Genomic DNA, 15,438 nt, shown 5'->3' with positions numbered 1-15,438 from the left:
TTCTCTCGGCATCTTAATTGAATCTTCTACTCAAATTTTTTTCCTTAGTTTCTTTTACCTGTGTGTTTTTAGAGTGGAAATTCCTGCATTCAGAAATCAAATTAAACACAGTTTTAACATAATGGAGCACCATGTTTTAAATAAAGGAAGCATATCCTGTTACTTGATGCTAAAAAAGTTTACCTTTAAGATTAAGGAAAAGTGCTGTCTGCCCCTCTGTTTCCTGAGACTGTGCTCTCTTCCTGGCAAGTATGTAATATAACAGGACTGTCTGACCAAGGAGACAGGGTAAGGAATGAATTTTATGCAGCACGTAATATAAAAATAAACTAACCAAACTTTAAAAAAATCTCTTAAGGTAGACCACAAAAACTTCAGCACATTGAGACCAAAATGATAGCATCAAAAATCTCTTTTGCTCAGGCTACCTTTTTGAGTCATTTTTATACTGGATAGACTCTTAACACACAGATCAAATCAGGCTTTTATAAATATTTAATATATAGTTCCTAGAAAAGCTATATTTATGATGGTTTGAGTTATTTAGTTTACAAATGCTTCATCTTACTTGGGAATTTTTCCAACTTTTGCACTGAACCAAATCATGTTTAATTTTAGCTTTTAAATAGAGGCTCTTACTGAGTTTTTCAGGGGTTTACCAGACTGACCCACTTCAGTGTAGGGCCCCTGGCCCTGGCTTCATTTAGTTCTACGTAGCACCAAGCACACAGTTGCAGCTCAACTAATAAACAGCAGAAATGTGGGGGGGTTTTTCTTTGTTATCAATCAGACATTCCTTATTCCAGAAATATTAAGTGACTGGCGAAATCTGTTGTGGTGTACTTCAGAAGTCAGATTTCATTTCGTAATTACGGTTTTGAAATAGTAATTTCTTAAATATCCCAGATCATCTTCTAAATAAACTCATCAATTTCAACTTAGTATTAAAAAGGTTAAGTTTAAATTATACATTATGAAAACATAATAGTTTTATGTGATTTTTCGTTTATTTATTCAGACACTGATTTTTTTGAGCTTTTTTCTTCTGTTTTTTTTGCTCTCCTGAAAGGATGGTTGTTAATTTAAGATGGACTTTGTCCTTAGAGTACATGGCCAGGCCTCAGCAAATCTAAGTTCTGTTCCCATCTCTTTATACTTTTTTGTAAAACAGTCTCTCTGTGCCTCATCTTTAAAAAGAAGGGAAATACCGTCCTGGTTACCAAACAGTCAAAAAGTTTACTGTTATACTGGTGTTCTACCAAGAAAAGCCTCAAGTCTTGCTTGCATATTCATTTAATTCAGCAGTTTTTAAACTGTGTTCAGCAGTTTTCAAACTCTGGACAGAATCCTAGAGTTCCCTTATAAGTCGTTAGGGATACCACAAAGAGATCGGGGGTAATGGCAGAGTGGGCTGGGAGGTGACACACCAGGGTGGCCTGTGTGTATGTCAGCTCACAGGATAGGGGTAGGGACTCTGTGGTAGGACAAGTGATATGAATGACTTCTATGACTTTAAGAAGTTTGAAAACCACTGTTTTAGTTGTATCAACTTAACCCTGGTAAGAAGTACTTGGGCTGCTGGAGTAGACTGGAAAGAAATGACAGGGCATATTTTAGAAAACAGAATTCTTGGGCTGTTTTTATTTACAATGTCCACCTAATTTCTATTAATGATCTCAACAAAAATGACAAGGCATTACAAATTGTAGCTGGGATCACACAGAAATAGCAAACCTTCAGAATACCAGTAAATAAACTCTTTCAGCTTGCCCCTCTCTCACAAGGTAATCTGAACTGCTGTACGAAGCTTGCATATCTTACTTCCAACCCAAGTGCATTCAGATCTCTGGGCTGTCACTCAAAAAGTGCAATAGCCAGCCCCAGCCAGGTGCCACGTTGTCTGGAGGTTGCTTGCAGAAGCCTCTTAAAAGAAACCCTTCTGCTTACAAGGCATTGCAGTAACATTTTTCCCTTGTGTTATCCGCTTGCATACTAAAGAACTGAGTCATAGATTTCATAGACATTAGGGCTGGAAAGAACCTCAGAAGGTCATCGAGTCCAGCCCCCTGCCCCAGGGGCAGGAAGTCAGCTGGAGTCATAAGATCCCAGCAAGATAAACATCCAAATGTCTCTTGAAGGCATTCAGAGTAGGTGCTTGAACCACCTGCAGTGGCAGTCTATTCCAAACCCTGGGGGCTCGGACAGTAAAGAAGTTCTTCCTTATCCAGCCTGAAACAGTCATGGAGGAGTTTGTGACTGTTTGATCTTGTCATCCCTTGGGGTGCTCTGGTGAACAAACGTTCCCCCAGATCCTGGTGAGCACCCTTAATGAACTTACAGGTGGCCACCAAATCACCCCCTAGCCTGCACTTTTCCAGACTGAAGAGTCCCATGGCTCTCAGCCTCTCATCATAAGGTCTGTTTTCCTGATCTCTGAGTCTTTAAACCCATGTGACAACTAGAGCCTCATCTGCTCTAGGCTCTTGTGGGAAATCTCTCACCATTACAACTGGTAACATCACAGCAGTGGAAGTACCAATAGTGGGACTATACTAGAGAAGACTCAATCAGATAACATTATAAAAATATCAGTGCTATGTCTCCATTAGCACTGTATTCTTGGGAATTATGGCAATGGAAGATATCACATAAAAGTCCAACATACACACTTACATGAAAGAAGAACCTTTTGCAGGGGTGCTCAACCACTGGCCTGCAGGCCAGATCCAGCCTATGACACTGTGTCATCTGGTCCGTGGGGCTCTCCACAGGTCCAGAAGTATGGGAAAAATATTACCACTCCCTTACTACCAAATTTCCAGACCCATGGGCAGCCTCAGGGCCCTGTGTGCTGGATCAGGCACGTGATCCCAGCATGCAGGGCCAGGCAGGGCTGGTGCTGGGCCACAGGACCTGAGCCTGGCGTATATACCTCCATCCAGCCTGTGCACTGCACCTGCACCACCCCATCTGGCCCATGAGGATAAAAGGTTGAGTACCATAGACATATGGTAATGACCAAGGATCCTGCTTTTCTCTGCTTAAAAAAAATCCTCAATTTTTGGTTAAATAAAAGTAACCCCAAATCCACATTTTTCCATGATTAAAATGAAACACCACTATATATTGTTTAATTTTAATCACAGAAAAATGTGGATTTGGGGTTCCTTTTTTTAATCCAAAAATTAGGGATTTTTTTTTTTTAATCAGAGAAAACCAGCATCCCTGGTAATAACACAGCTGTCTTCCTCTTTCTGCTGTGGTAATGACAATTATTTAACTTTTGTGTCTGCCACTTTTTATATCATTATTTATGCATGCCACAGGTGTGTTTTGAGGGTTACTTTATTAATATTTGCTAACTGCTTTGATACCTTTGGATGGAAAGGACTGGTGGTGCATTACTTTCAGAACGTAGTGCTATCATATCATCATCATATTAATAAAAAAATCATGTTTGAAAACTGTCTTACACAATATTCTCTTGTTATTTGCAGAACAAACGTATGCAATATAAAATATATGCATACAACATCATGTGTACAAAAATGCTTCTAAGAGTTTGGTCAGTTGATTGATGTAAAAAGGAAATTATGTGAAATTCTAGATGAAACAAATAACCCTTAAATATCCTAAAATATTTTTGTATTATTCTGGGGGTCAAGGTTTTAGTAGTATTTTTTTCTATTTGAGGAGAAGGTTGATTTTGAATTTCCCACATACATATTCAAGTCATATACTTTATTTATTTCATAACAGGAACAGCACGAGTTTCAACAAGCATAAAACAAAACCCTTAACATGATTATACTGGTATGATCTATGCTCATAGTTAAAACTTCTAATTGCAGTTTTCTTCCCACACTTCTTTTCCTCTAAGAGTAAGTGTCCTGAAAACTAAAGCTTTGTCAATGCAAACAATAATTAAATTAGTGGAGAATATGCTCAGTGAAGCTGAAACTTCAGTGCTTTCTGCTGTTTTACTCTTGTCTACCAAGAGGAAGGACATCATGAACACTTGAAAGAGCAGTGACTCTCCAAGCATGATGTATATTAAAGACTCAAATACTTCTAGTTAAAGCTGTGGGAGCTAAACACTATTTCAGCCCCCTCGTTCTAGGAGTTCTCTTCACTTTGGATAGGTCATGCTTACTCTACAGGAGGTTGCCCCAATAAACATTTTTTTAAGTGACTGATTGAATTGCTATTCAGAGTTTACCCAGAAAAGCTGCTCCTTGAAAACCTACGTACTGTGTCTTTCACAAACATGGTTCAGTATGTAAAACAAAGTAAAACAGTTGTAACCTATGATATCTTCATGGGTTATATAGTTAATTAGCTGAAGTTTTGGGGGTTTTTTTCTTTTCTTTACTACTCTGTTTTAATCATGACGCTTCATATAAGAGATTTTGCTTTCATCCAGATATCTAATATAGTCTGAAAATAGCCAAAGGGTTTAAACACCAGGGTATAGAAACTGAAGATAATATGGCATGCATAACAGGAAGGATACTTTAATGGAAACTGCAGAGCTTGATGCCAAGAAAAATTTCCTGTCAAGGAATGCTCCCAAGCAAAATGCTAGAAGCCCCATAGTCTGGGGACTAAAATTGGATTGGGAACAACAAAAATGTACCACAAAGACCAATCCTGTATTAAGAAAAATAGGATGAGATGATAACCAAATGTCCATGGCAGGCATTATACTTACAACATGATTAACATGTTCATCACAGCATGAATAGTATCCCTGCTACATGTTCAGGTACTCAGTGGCATGACAAAATGAGACACCATCCACAAAAATATTCCATGTTATATGTGGCTCACTTTCTCTTTTTGTCACACCAGTGCCAGGTACACAGCAGAGCTTTATGTTTACCTGCTGAAGCAGAGTGCCATGCGTAATGCCCACTCCCCAGCTATCCTCACCTCTGATCCACAATGCTAGCAGCTGGGGATAGGGAAAGCTTTCCATGCCAGAGCACAGGGAGCCAAGCATCTGATGGGCTCCACACGTCAGCACCCTAACAGGGGCATGGTGTAGCCCTGCATGGACTGAAAACCACTCATTGCAGCCCCATGTAGGGCTGTACCTCATAGTGCTAAGTCTTCTGATGGTCTCCCCGCATGCCAGAAGGTTTACAGGGCACCATGAGAAGCACAGCATCAGGGACCAGTTCCTGGCACCACACCTCCATATTGCACAATTAACTTAATTCCTGCCAGGGGCCTAATAGATATTTTTCATTTCTGACTTACGATGCAAGAGAATCCTGAAGTTGTCAGGTGCAGTAGTACACTGTCAACAGACACTTATAAAAATCTTGACACCATATAACAGAGGCGGGCAATTATTTTGAGGCGCTTACCCAGTTTTGGCAGTTTTGGCAGGCTGTCAAGGGCCACATAGGTAGCCCCACCCCCCTACAGGTGTCCCGCCCCCTTGTCACCATTGTGGGACCAATGTCCCAGGGCCAGCACTGGTGGGGCCCAAAGCAGGGCACAGGCTAGCAGGGGTCCGTGGAGCTGGTCTGGGCTACACCAGCAGGAAGGAGGGGGGAGCTGGCTCAGCTCCACAGAGCCCCTGCCAGCTGCGACCCCATGCTCCTGCCACCCTGTTCTGGGCCCCACGGGCACTGGCCCTGGGACACCGATGCGGGCCCTGTGCTCCCAGTGGCTCCCCGCCCACTCACTCCCAGTGTCCCCCAGCCCCGCGGTACAGGCAGGGGGCAGCGCACAGCCCCGACCCCCTGCTCACCAACAGGGAAGAAGCTGGTACTGAGCACGGGGAAAAGTGGCCCCTCACCTGCCCCATGGCTGGTGCCCCGCGTTGCAGGCTCTTGCAGCCCACACAGGGCTGTCTGGAGCAGGCACAGGTAGGCTGCGAGTGGCTGCAGCACAGGGTGCTGGCAACGGAGCAGGCAAGGGGCCACTTTTCTCCGTCCTCAGCACCAGCTTGTAACCTGCCCCACTATCAGGCTGGCAGTGGGGCCAGGTTAAATGGTGGTGCTGAGTGCAGGAGGGGAGAAAGCAGCTCCTCTCCGGCCCATGCCTGGCACCCTGCACTGCAGCCGCTCACAGCCTGCCTGGGGCTGCCTGTGCCTGCTCCGGACATCCCTGCGCAGGCTGTGAGTGCCTGCAGCATGGGGCAGGAGAGGAGCCTCTTTTCTCTGTGCAGGGAAGGAGCCCAGGGAAAAGCTGAGCGCGGGGAGGAAGCGGCCCCTCCCCTGCCTCACGCTTGGTGCCCCGTGCTTCAGGCACTCGCAGCCTGCATGGGGCTGTCTGGAGCAGGCACAGGCAGCCCCATGCGAGCCCAGGGCACTGGATGTGGGTGGGGAGGGGCCTCTTCCCCCGTGCTCCTTCCCTGCCCGGAGTGCTCCCCCCCCCCCCACTTACCTGAGCTTCCCATGCCAGGGCAGCCACATGCTCCCAGCCCAGAAACCCTGGAAGGGGCTTCTGGCTGGGGGGTGGGCTCAGCCGAGCCTGCTGTTGTTGGCGCCTGCTGGGCTTCCCTAGGTCCTACCGCAAGCCGGATCCAGCTGGCAGTGGACTTCATTTCTCAGCAGCACCTGCCCACATGCCTGGGGCTGGTCTCCATGAAGAACCCAGCCACAGCTGCGCTGTTCTAGAGCAAGGCTGGGGTTGCCATGGAGACTGGCCCCAGCCATGTTGTTAGGGCATGGGGCAGGGTAGAGGGCTGCTCTGGAGCTCCTGGGATCTTGCAGTGGGGGCAGCCTGGTCGGGGCCAGGTCAGAGCTGCGATCTGCAGCTGCATACTCCGGCCAGGGGTGTGCAGGCAGTGGATTGTGGCTCTGCCCCAGCTCCTTGCAGCAGTGACAGCATGGTCCCAAGCCAGAGCAGAGGTGCAAGCCATAGCCTGCACACCCCTGCCCAGAGCATGCAGGCTGCAGATTGTGGCTCTGCCTTGGCCCTGAGTAAGCTGCCCCCGCTGCAAGATCCCAGCAGCTCTGGAGCAGCCAGGTACTGTGCCCTGCTGCACCTCCTACCAGCGTGACTGGGGCTGGTCTCCATGGCAACCCCCGCCTTGCACTATCATGGTGCAGCTGCATCTGGGGTCTCCATGGAGACTAGTCCCAGTCATGCCAGCAAGGGCTGCTGGGAAATGGAGTCTGGCTGCTGGCCAAAGCTGCCATTTTGCCCATGCTGACCTAGAAATTCAGATAAGAGAGTAGGACAATAAGCAGATCAGGGCAGGATGGGAAACTGCAGATCCTAAGGCTGTAAAATGTAAGGAGAAAAGCCTAAATAATTTGATTTGCAGATTTATCCAAGTTGAATTGAATAACTCAGAAAGGTAATAGCACTCGGGTGCAAGAATGGTATGCTACACACACACACGCATGCATTCTGGATTGATGATTTACTTGTCTAGGCAATAATATATATCCATCCTCATTAAAGTTCAGGAAAAAGAACTTTGGGTAGAAGATCTAATGTGCCACTGTCATGAAAAAACAAATAACAGCATTTAATTCAGTAATTCGTCTTCCAGAAATAAATCTACTTTGACAGAGAAGAAAAAACAGTGAATTAATAGCCATTGATTCCAAGGTCTGTGCCTTTAATTAATCTATGAATTAGGATACAAAGGTAGATTTTTTGATTGATCTAATTTCAAACTGAGCATGTAGTGTTTTGACCAGATAAAGCTAGGGGGTCAAGAGGCAGAACAGATTGGATTCTAGCCCATCAACTAGATGTGCAGAGTGCATATAGTTCCAAAAAGCCATCCTCTCAAACTCCAGGCCAGCAGCTTGAATTTGTCTGGGATTGAGAACGAATTGGTTCCTGCTTCAGAAAACCTATGATGAGAGGTAATTTCAAAAGAAGACAAGCAGAGGTTTCCATCATTTGAGAGAATGAGTCACTGTCTAGGAAGGCAATGAGAGACCCATAGAGGCCCATAATGCCTATCCTAAATCCATTTCTTCCAGGTATCTAATTTCCTGCTAGCTTCTGACCTGTGATGAATTGGAGATGCCACACACACGTGTATCAGTAAATCTCTTCCTTCGCATGAAAATCTCAGCCTTGCTGCCAACTGCTTAAAGCTGTGAACCCAACCGTAAATTAAGTGAAACATGAAACTGCCATTTATTCAGCACATAGACTGTGCTACCTTCTTGAGGACTTCAGTGTTAGTGAAACTATCCTTTTGAAATTGTTAAAAATGTCATTTGTAATTTAAGTACTCAAGTCCTCAGTCTTTCGAGTTTACTTCAGCGGGAGTTTTGCCAGGCTGTGAATGGTTGGATTGATCTCTAAGGAATGGAACATCTGTATCTGAAGCAAATTGCAGATAATCAAGGTTGTAAAATGTGCATTTAATGCACTGTCTTGATTGCTGCTGCTTGCACAGAAATGATTATGAATGCTGCTCTATAGGGATCCACTCACAGGCTGTAACGAGTTCTCCAGCAGCGTTGATATTGCTGTTCAGAGGTTGGGAGTGTTTTGCAGTGGTGGGCCACTTTCACAGATCTTGGATCTGAGCGAAGGATGCTTCTACTTCAGCTTGTGCCACCACCATAAGAGCCAGAGCCAAAGCCATAGTCACCACCTCTCCTCACCACTGAAACACCACAGAACTCCCCTCTGCCCCAGCTCCAAGGGCCAGATAAAATGGCTCCATGGCCAAATCTGCCCCTACAGGGTGCAGGTTGCCAACCCCTGTATCTTTCTTTTTCCTGTTAAGTTTAATCTCCCAGTTTTAGTTATCTTTTACATTTTCTTGCAATACTTGGATGGAAAACTCATAACAAACTTTTCACTGTTGCATGCCTCTGGTTCTGTGCATTTCTGCATTGATTCATTTGTGCACCACTTTCCAGTACACTTGCATTAAAACTGCTAGCATTACATGGTCCAAATTTAGAATCCCATTATGTGAAAAGACTTAAAGGAGACAGAAATTGAACCAGAGTCAGGAATATTCTTTATCGGTAATAATTTCTCTCTCAACCAGAAAGACCAGGATGATTATAAAAATGCATTCAGATTTTACTGGCTTTTACTGAGTCATTATGTAAGTACAAGGGAAACCTGCCTGTATGTCATGGTCTAAATATTTTTTAAGTCATGTAACCTAGGGGTTGGTAACCTTTTGCTACCACAGGCCACTGCTTGTGACACAGTCCCAACCATAGGCTGCACCCCCACACCTCAACAACCAGCAGATGCTGCAAAGGGAATAAACTAAAAAGAAGGCAGGTGATGGGACCCAGGAGATACTGCCTCTGCTGCAGCAGAGATAATAAATTGAACATCACAAGCATTATGATGCTGGGGAACTTGGGGACATTGCCTCTGCTACTGTGGCGGGAGCCTGCTGCCAGTTCCTTGATTTGCCATAGGCCAAATCCAGTCTCTTCACGGGCCAGATCCAGCACACAGGCTGTAGGTTGCCAGCCCCTGGTGTAAACTGTACCGCTATCAGGAAATGTATTACAGATGCTTTTCTTTTATAGGCCAAAGGTAAAGAAAGGCAATGGCTGAAACACCAAGCTATTGGAGAGCTAGATGATGCCAAAATAATTGATGGACTGACAGGAGAAAAGGCCATTTATAAACGAAGGGGAGAACTTGAGCCACAGGTGAGTATCTACTAACAGTTAGCAAGTTTATTGCTTCCTTGTGTGCCTGCGTATAACAGACCTTTCTGGCAGGCGAGCCACAAATTAAGCCCCTTGCCCTCCCTGAGTGTCACTCTGAACTCCTTCCCCTGTCCAATCTGCTGCTCTGCTTTTTAATGTCTTCCCATGCTCCCTGCTCCATCTGCATTCAGCTTCCTGCCCTATCTGCCCTGCACTTCTTGTCCCTTCCGATATCTACTGTGTGCCCCACAAAGAGGCTGCCCATGCCACTTGTGGCACACGTGCTGCGGGTTGACCACCCTGGTTTCATATGCACGTGCCTGTGAGCAAGTTCTGTTGAAACAGGCTGCTAGAAAGAGCAAAGCGCTTTTCAGGGACTGTCTGCCACACTAATGTAACTCTCAGTCTGCCAGTCTGGCATGTTTAAATATGCTTAAATGGCTGTGACAGACCTCTCCTCCTTTCTCATGATATGAAAAATCTCTGTTGGAAATCTGGATTTGCAAATTCAAAAAGGAAAAAGCTAATGAGAAAAAGGATGAGAGAATAATTAAAGCCTAAAATCTGTGGTGACTCATAAATCAGAAAAAAATTGGTTATCTTTGTATGACTTGATTTAACAGAAATAAGGTGACACCTGATTTACAGCTGCTTACCTAAATCATTCATGTATTTTAATAGTAACATTTACTATGGCAGATTGTTATTATTAATGTCACTGAGGAATTTTTCTTTCAGATGAGCATTTAGAACAGCTGCTTTCTCACGCCAACTAAGTAGAGATTTAATAATTCTGTAGTATTATTTTTCCTACTATATGGCCCTCCTTTTTATTGATTTGAAAAGTGTATGGAGCCTGGGCATCCCACTTCATAGATGAGTAAGGGAAAGGATGTTATAGCCTAATTATCAAAACTTTTCAAAATGCTATATTTATATATTTCAAGGCACTGTAAAATAGTTTGTCTAGTAGTGAAAAGTATTAAAGAAATAACGTTGCATTTTGAGTTAATTATATGTGGGTTTTGGTAGAAGAGAGTTATGCAATCAATTGCATTAATAATTTTAAAAAATGAACTAAACCAAAAAGAACAGGCATTGAGTGAAAGGGAAATATTTGGAAATCACTTACAGATAAAAGAACTGTTTTAAGTATTTGTTTTTAATTTTTTTTTTTTTGGCCAGACCATTTTCTACTAGCTTTGTATTTAGATCCAGCTTTGTTTCATTGTATCAGGTATAGAAATATTGTTTCAGAAACTAGTGTACTAGAAATTATTGAAACAGATGTAAATCTTTTTAACAGAAGGATATTAGTTGTATGGTCAGAAAGAACAAGATTGAGAAGCTACTCAAAGCTAGTTTCAGACATTTTTAGAAGGTATTAACTTTAGCAGACAAGCTTTGCAGTTTTATGAGGCTCCTCTTTAGAGCCATAAGTCAAGGGAAAACATTTCCCTCGTGGATCTTGGCAGCAAGTAGCAATTTGACAGTTGTTGTATTGAAGTAAAATGTTAATAATCCATAATTTTTCCTACAAGCATGTGTGGAATCTTTCCTGGTATTTTGTTTTCAGTCACAGTAAATAAAACAAAGGGGAAAAAAGAGAGAAGCTGAATTCAGCTATCTGCAATACTGTGTTTATTCAAATCTAAGATGACCCTTAATTTAAGACAACCCCCCAATAATTAGATTCTATATTTGGAACATTTATAAATTTGTTATAAGTTTTTAGGTACAGAATCTAACTACTGGAGGTTTGCCTTGAACTTGTCTCCCTCTCACTGCTACAGCAGGAAAAATAAATCTGGGGGGTCAGATAGCCACCTTAGCCTCTACCTCCCCTTCCACTTCTTCCCACCGCAGCTCCTTCATCTTTTCCTTACTATCAGACCTTTCTGTCCCTGAACACATAGAATCACAGAAAATGAGAGATGGAAGGGATCTCAGGAGGCCATCTAGTCCAACCCCTGCTCAAAGCCCCAACTAGATCTTTCCAGCCAAAGCTTTTTCAAGCTTAAAAACCTCCAAGGATGGAGATTCCCCAGCCTCCATGGGTAGTATATTCCAATGCTTTGCTACCCTCCTAGTGAGAGAGGGTTTTTTCCCTAATATCTAACCTAACTTTCCTTGCTGTAACTGAAGAGCATTGCTCCTTGTTCTGTCATCTATCACCACTGAGAACAGTGTAGCTTCTTGGAAGTGAAGAGCAAATTTGAAAACATAGACCTGGAAATAAAGATGCTTGTAATTTGTGTATAGAACCCCTAAACTTAGTTTCTCCAGACTTGATGCATTTTACCTTTTTTGAAACTGGTGAAAGTTTTAGCACAGATACTCCATAAACACTTTTCAGTAGCACTTTTGTACCTACTTATATATAATACAAACTATGTATCATATTAGTCCAAAACCAGAAGGTTCATGATTTACTGTATAGGTCACTGGACTAGGCCCCAGCAAAGTTAACAGCATTTCAAGCCATGAGGACCCCACAGCTCAACACTGCTCAATATGTGTGTGTACTCCAGACACCCCCCCACAAAGGATCCATGTGCTAATTAGCGCCTCACTCATAACTGAAACTGGATGTTCTTGTTATGAGTCCTGGGATTCTCCAAAATGTATATGCAGATAAGGCACTGGGCAACCTGGTCTGGCTCCACCTCATATGGGGCGGGGGTGGCGGGGGCGGGTACACTGATCATATGAAACAGGATGAGAGAGGGAGCAATAGAGATATTCTGGTTGAACTGTTTGGGGCCTCGTTTAGTGATGTTCGCCAGACATTTAAGGCTGATGGAGAAACAGGAGTCATTAGAAATAGGAAAGAAAGGCACAGTTCAGCCATGGGAGTGGAGAAGTTGTCAAAATACATGCAATGTAGTAGCTCACCAAGACTTGAAAAAGAGCCCTGAGAGGGACTGCACTCAATGGGCACTACCATATAGCTTAATCGGATGGGCTATACTAACCTGTTCTTGGGATAGATTCTAATCTGCATGTTGTTTTTCTGGTGTGGTTTAGTACGTGCTGAGGTGTTGGGGTTTAAATCCCATTTTATGGAAATGGGAGGTTCTTCTGTAGTTTGGTCCTTCAGCCATATGGCTGAGGGCAGGCAAAACTTGGGGGCATCCAAACCCCAAGCCTCTGGGCTTGGGTCTGCACATAGGATGCTGGCCAAAAAGATGTTGGAAATATCTGAAGCTCCTGGTGGGGGTAGAGGATGTTTGCTAGTTGTAGGGGCACATATGGTTCTGGACTGGCTCATGGATTTGGACTTAATTTGGCTTGGAACATGAAAATTTTCTTTTAAAAAAATTAAATAAATCTGCATGTTTGCCCAACATGGGCCATGTGCATTATAGTCACACTCAGGTTTGGCTGCTTTTAATCAATTTCATACTTCATGTCTATTACTGAGTACATGCTGCTTTTGTCAAGCATTTAAATGATGGTCAGTGTAGTATTTAATGAGGTTCTCTTGTATGCAAATATAAGACAAGGGTCTTTTTTCACAATGCTGTTGAAGGGGGGAACCTGATCATGTATTCAAGTAAATATAGTAATTGTTTCTGAACAATTAAAAAAATTCAAAGTAGAAAGGATTTTTTTTAAATAGCCAAACTTGCTAGATGCAGATAGTTTTGGTTTCATACAGGAAGAGAGATTTTTGTTGCCTACTGTTTTTGAAAAGTACATGATTTCTTTTTTTTAAAATGCTCTGCTCTTAAGGGAACTGCAACTTTCTCATTCATAAGGTTCTCCTTGTTTTGTTTGTCTGTATTAGCCTGGGAGCCCCCAGCAGAAGCCTAAACGTTTACGCCTGGTAGTAGATGTTTCTGGCAGCATGTACCGCTTTAATGGGGTTGATGGTCGACTGGAGCGCTCCATGGAGGCTGTCTGCATGGTCATGGAAGCCTTTGAGAATTACGAGCACAAGTTTAAGGTAATTATAACTGTGCCAGGAGTTTAGTGGTAATGAGTATTTGCACAGGCTGTGTCCAGCAGTGGAAAAAAGTATTTCATCACTCTGTCTAGCCAAGGAATATTATTCATCCATGGAAGGAAACATAGGCTTTAATCTGTTGCTAGCAACCCAAAAAAATAATGCCAGACAGTTCTTAGGACTCATTGAACACTGCAGGAGAAGAGATTCTGATTTATTTTGAGAATTGGGTTATAAAATATGTTGGCTGTTTTGCTTTTTGTTTTGTTTTGGTTTTGGATTTTTGTGTGTGTGTGTGTGTGTGTGTGTGTGTGTGTGTATTTTTTGAAGGAGAACTGTTTAAGCCAGGCAACTCAGTACACAGATAGATATGCCCTCAGACACCAGCGTTTTAGGATGGGAGAAGATTCAACTTCTTCCCCTATTGCATTTCCCCAAGTTCTGATGAAAGGTCCTCAGTCCCATGTCACTTAAAAGTAAACCCCCAAATTAAATTTTAAAAAATAAGTGTCAACTGTCTCTACTTTATTATAATGGATAAAACAAGGGCTGGGAGTCTTGTATAAGCTTAAACCAGTGGTTCTCAAGATTTTTAGACTCAAGACACCCCTCAGAAAATGGCAGTTCTTATCTTTCGCTCACTATAGGAAAATAATAGAGCAATTCTTGTGTTGCAAAGAACTCAGGAAGCCCAAAACAGGTCAGAATATTTTTGGCACCATGGATTCTATTTGAAATCTCTGGGTATACCTTCTGAATCATTTTTGCACACTTAACACTGCTAACATTGCACAGCTCCCCAGGGCACCCCTAAAAGGATCTCAAGGCACCACAGAGTACCTTAGCACCTTGCGTGGGACACAAAGAGAGCATCCTGTTTTGCTGGAGTTCATTCTTGACAAAGCCTTGTGTGAAATTGTAGGAGCAAGGTTATCAAGTCTTTAGTGAAAACCATTTTTTCAAGCTTGTCTAATATGACTTAAGAGATCAAAATAAAAAGAATTTTAAAGAGAATTAACAAAGGCTTGCACCTACCTTAATCAGTTAAGTTTCATTCACCACATTTATCTGGTAACATAATCCTACATGTTACATTCTTCCATACAATCTTTGGGAGAAAAACCAAGGTGACAAGATCTGAATTTCTGCCCTGAAAAAAAACCCAAACTTTCATACTTTGTTACTTGTTAATCACAGTAAAAAGTTTCAAAAGAAACAGCGCCTATATTTTTTTTCCTTTGCTGATCACCAGGGATCCTGGTTTTCTCTGAAGAAAAAAAATCCCAAATTTTCGGATTTTGCCAGGCAAGGTGTAAAGTGACCAGCAGGGTCCGGGTTTTCTCTGATAAAAAAAATATGCCAAATTTTCAGGTATAAAAAAATAACCCTAAATCCACATTTTTACATGATTAATGTATATATTAGTGGTGTTTCATTTTAACCATGAAAAAATATTGATTTAGGGTTATTTTTTTATATTAAAAAAATTGGGATATTTTTTATCAGTGAAAACCAGGATCTCTGCTGATCACTTTACTCCTCACTTAAATGAAAAATACAAGATTATTGTTGATGAAGTTTGTAGACAACACAAAAGTGCTGGCATGATAAATAGTGATAAAGATAAATTAGTTACATGAAGAAATCTAACTTGTCTGGTAAGGATGGTTCATTTGAGTAGCATGCATATTAGTACAGCCCAAAGCAAGGTCATATATACAGGCATGTTGTATTTTGTTCCTTCTTACATGATGAGGAGACTATATCCAGGAATTAAGTGATGCTGAAAAGCATGCAAATTGTAGGTAACCAACTGAACAGAAGTTCTCAGTGTAATGATGTCGCTTAGAAGGCAAACACCATCGCTGAACA

At 42.5% G+C, this 15,438-nt stretch overlaps 1 protein-coding gene across 1 annotated transcript in view; it reads left to right on the top strand.

Moving 5' to 3' along the window:
- VWA8 (von Willebrand factor A domain containing 8) overlaps window positions 1–15,438 on the top strand; it is a 321,202-nt gene that overhangs the window by 284,303 nt on the left and 21,461 nt on the right. The window contains exons 41-42 of the mRNA XM_090050444.1: window positions 9,492–9,617; window positions 13,408–13,566. Of these exons, the coding sequence (XP_089906570.1) occupies window positions 9,492–9,617; window positions 13,408–13,566 (285 nt within the window). The remainder of the gene's footprint in view (window positions 1–9,491; window positions 9,618–13,407; window positions 13,567–15,438) is intronic.

This window comes from Crocodylus siamensis, chromosome 1 (assembly GCF_052110815.1).
Source record: "Crocodylus siamensis isolate JL-2025a chromosome 1, ASM5211081v1, whole genome shotgun sequence".
Lineage (NCBI taxonomy): Eukaryota > Metazoa > Chordata > Crocodylia > Crocodylidae > Crocodylus > Crocodylus siamensis.
This window is presented reverse-complemented; position numbering and strand designations above follow the sequence as displayed.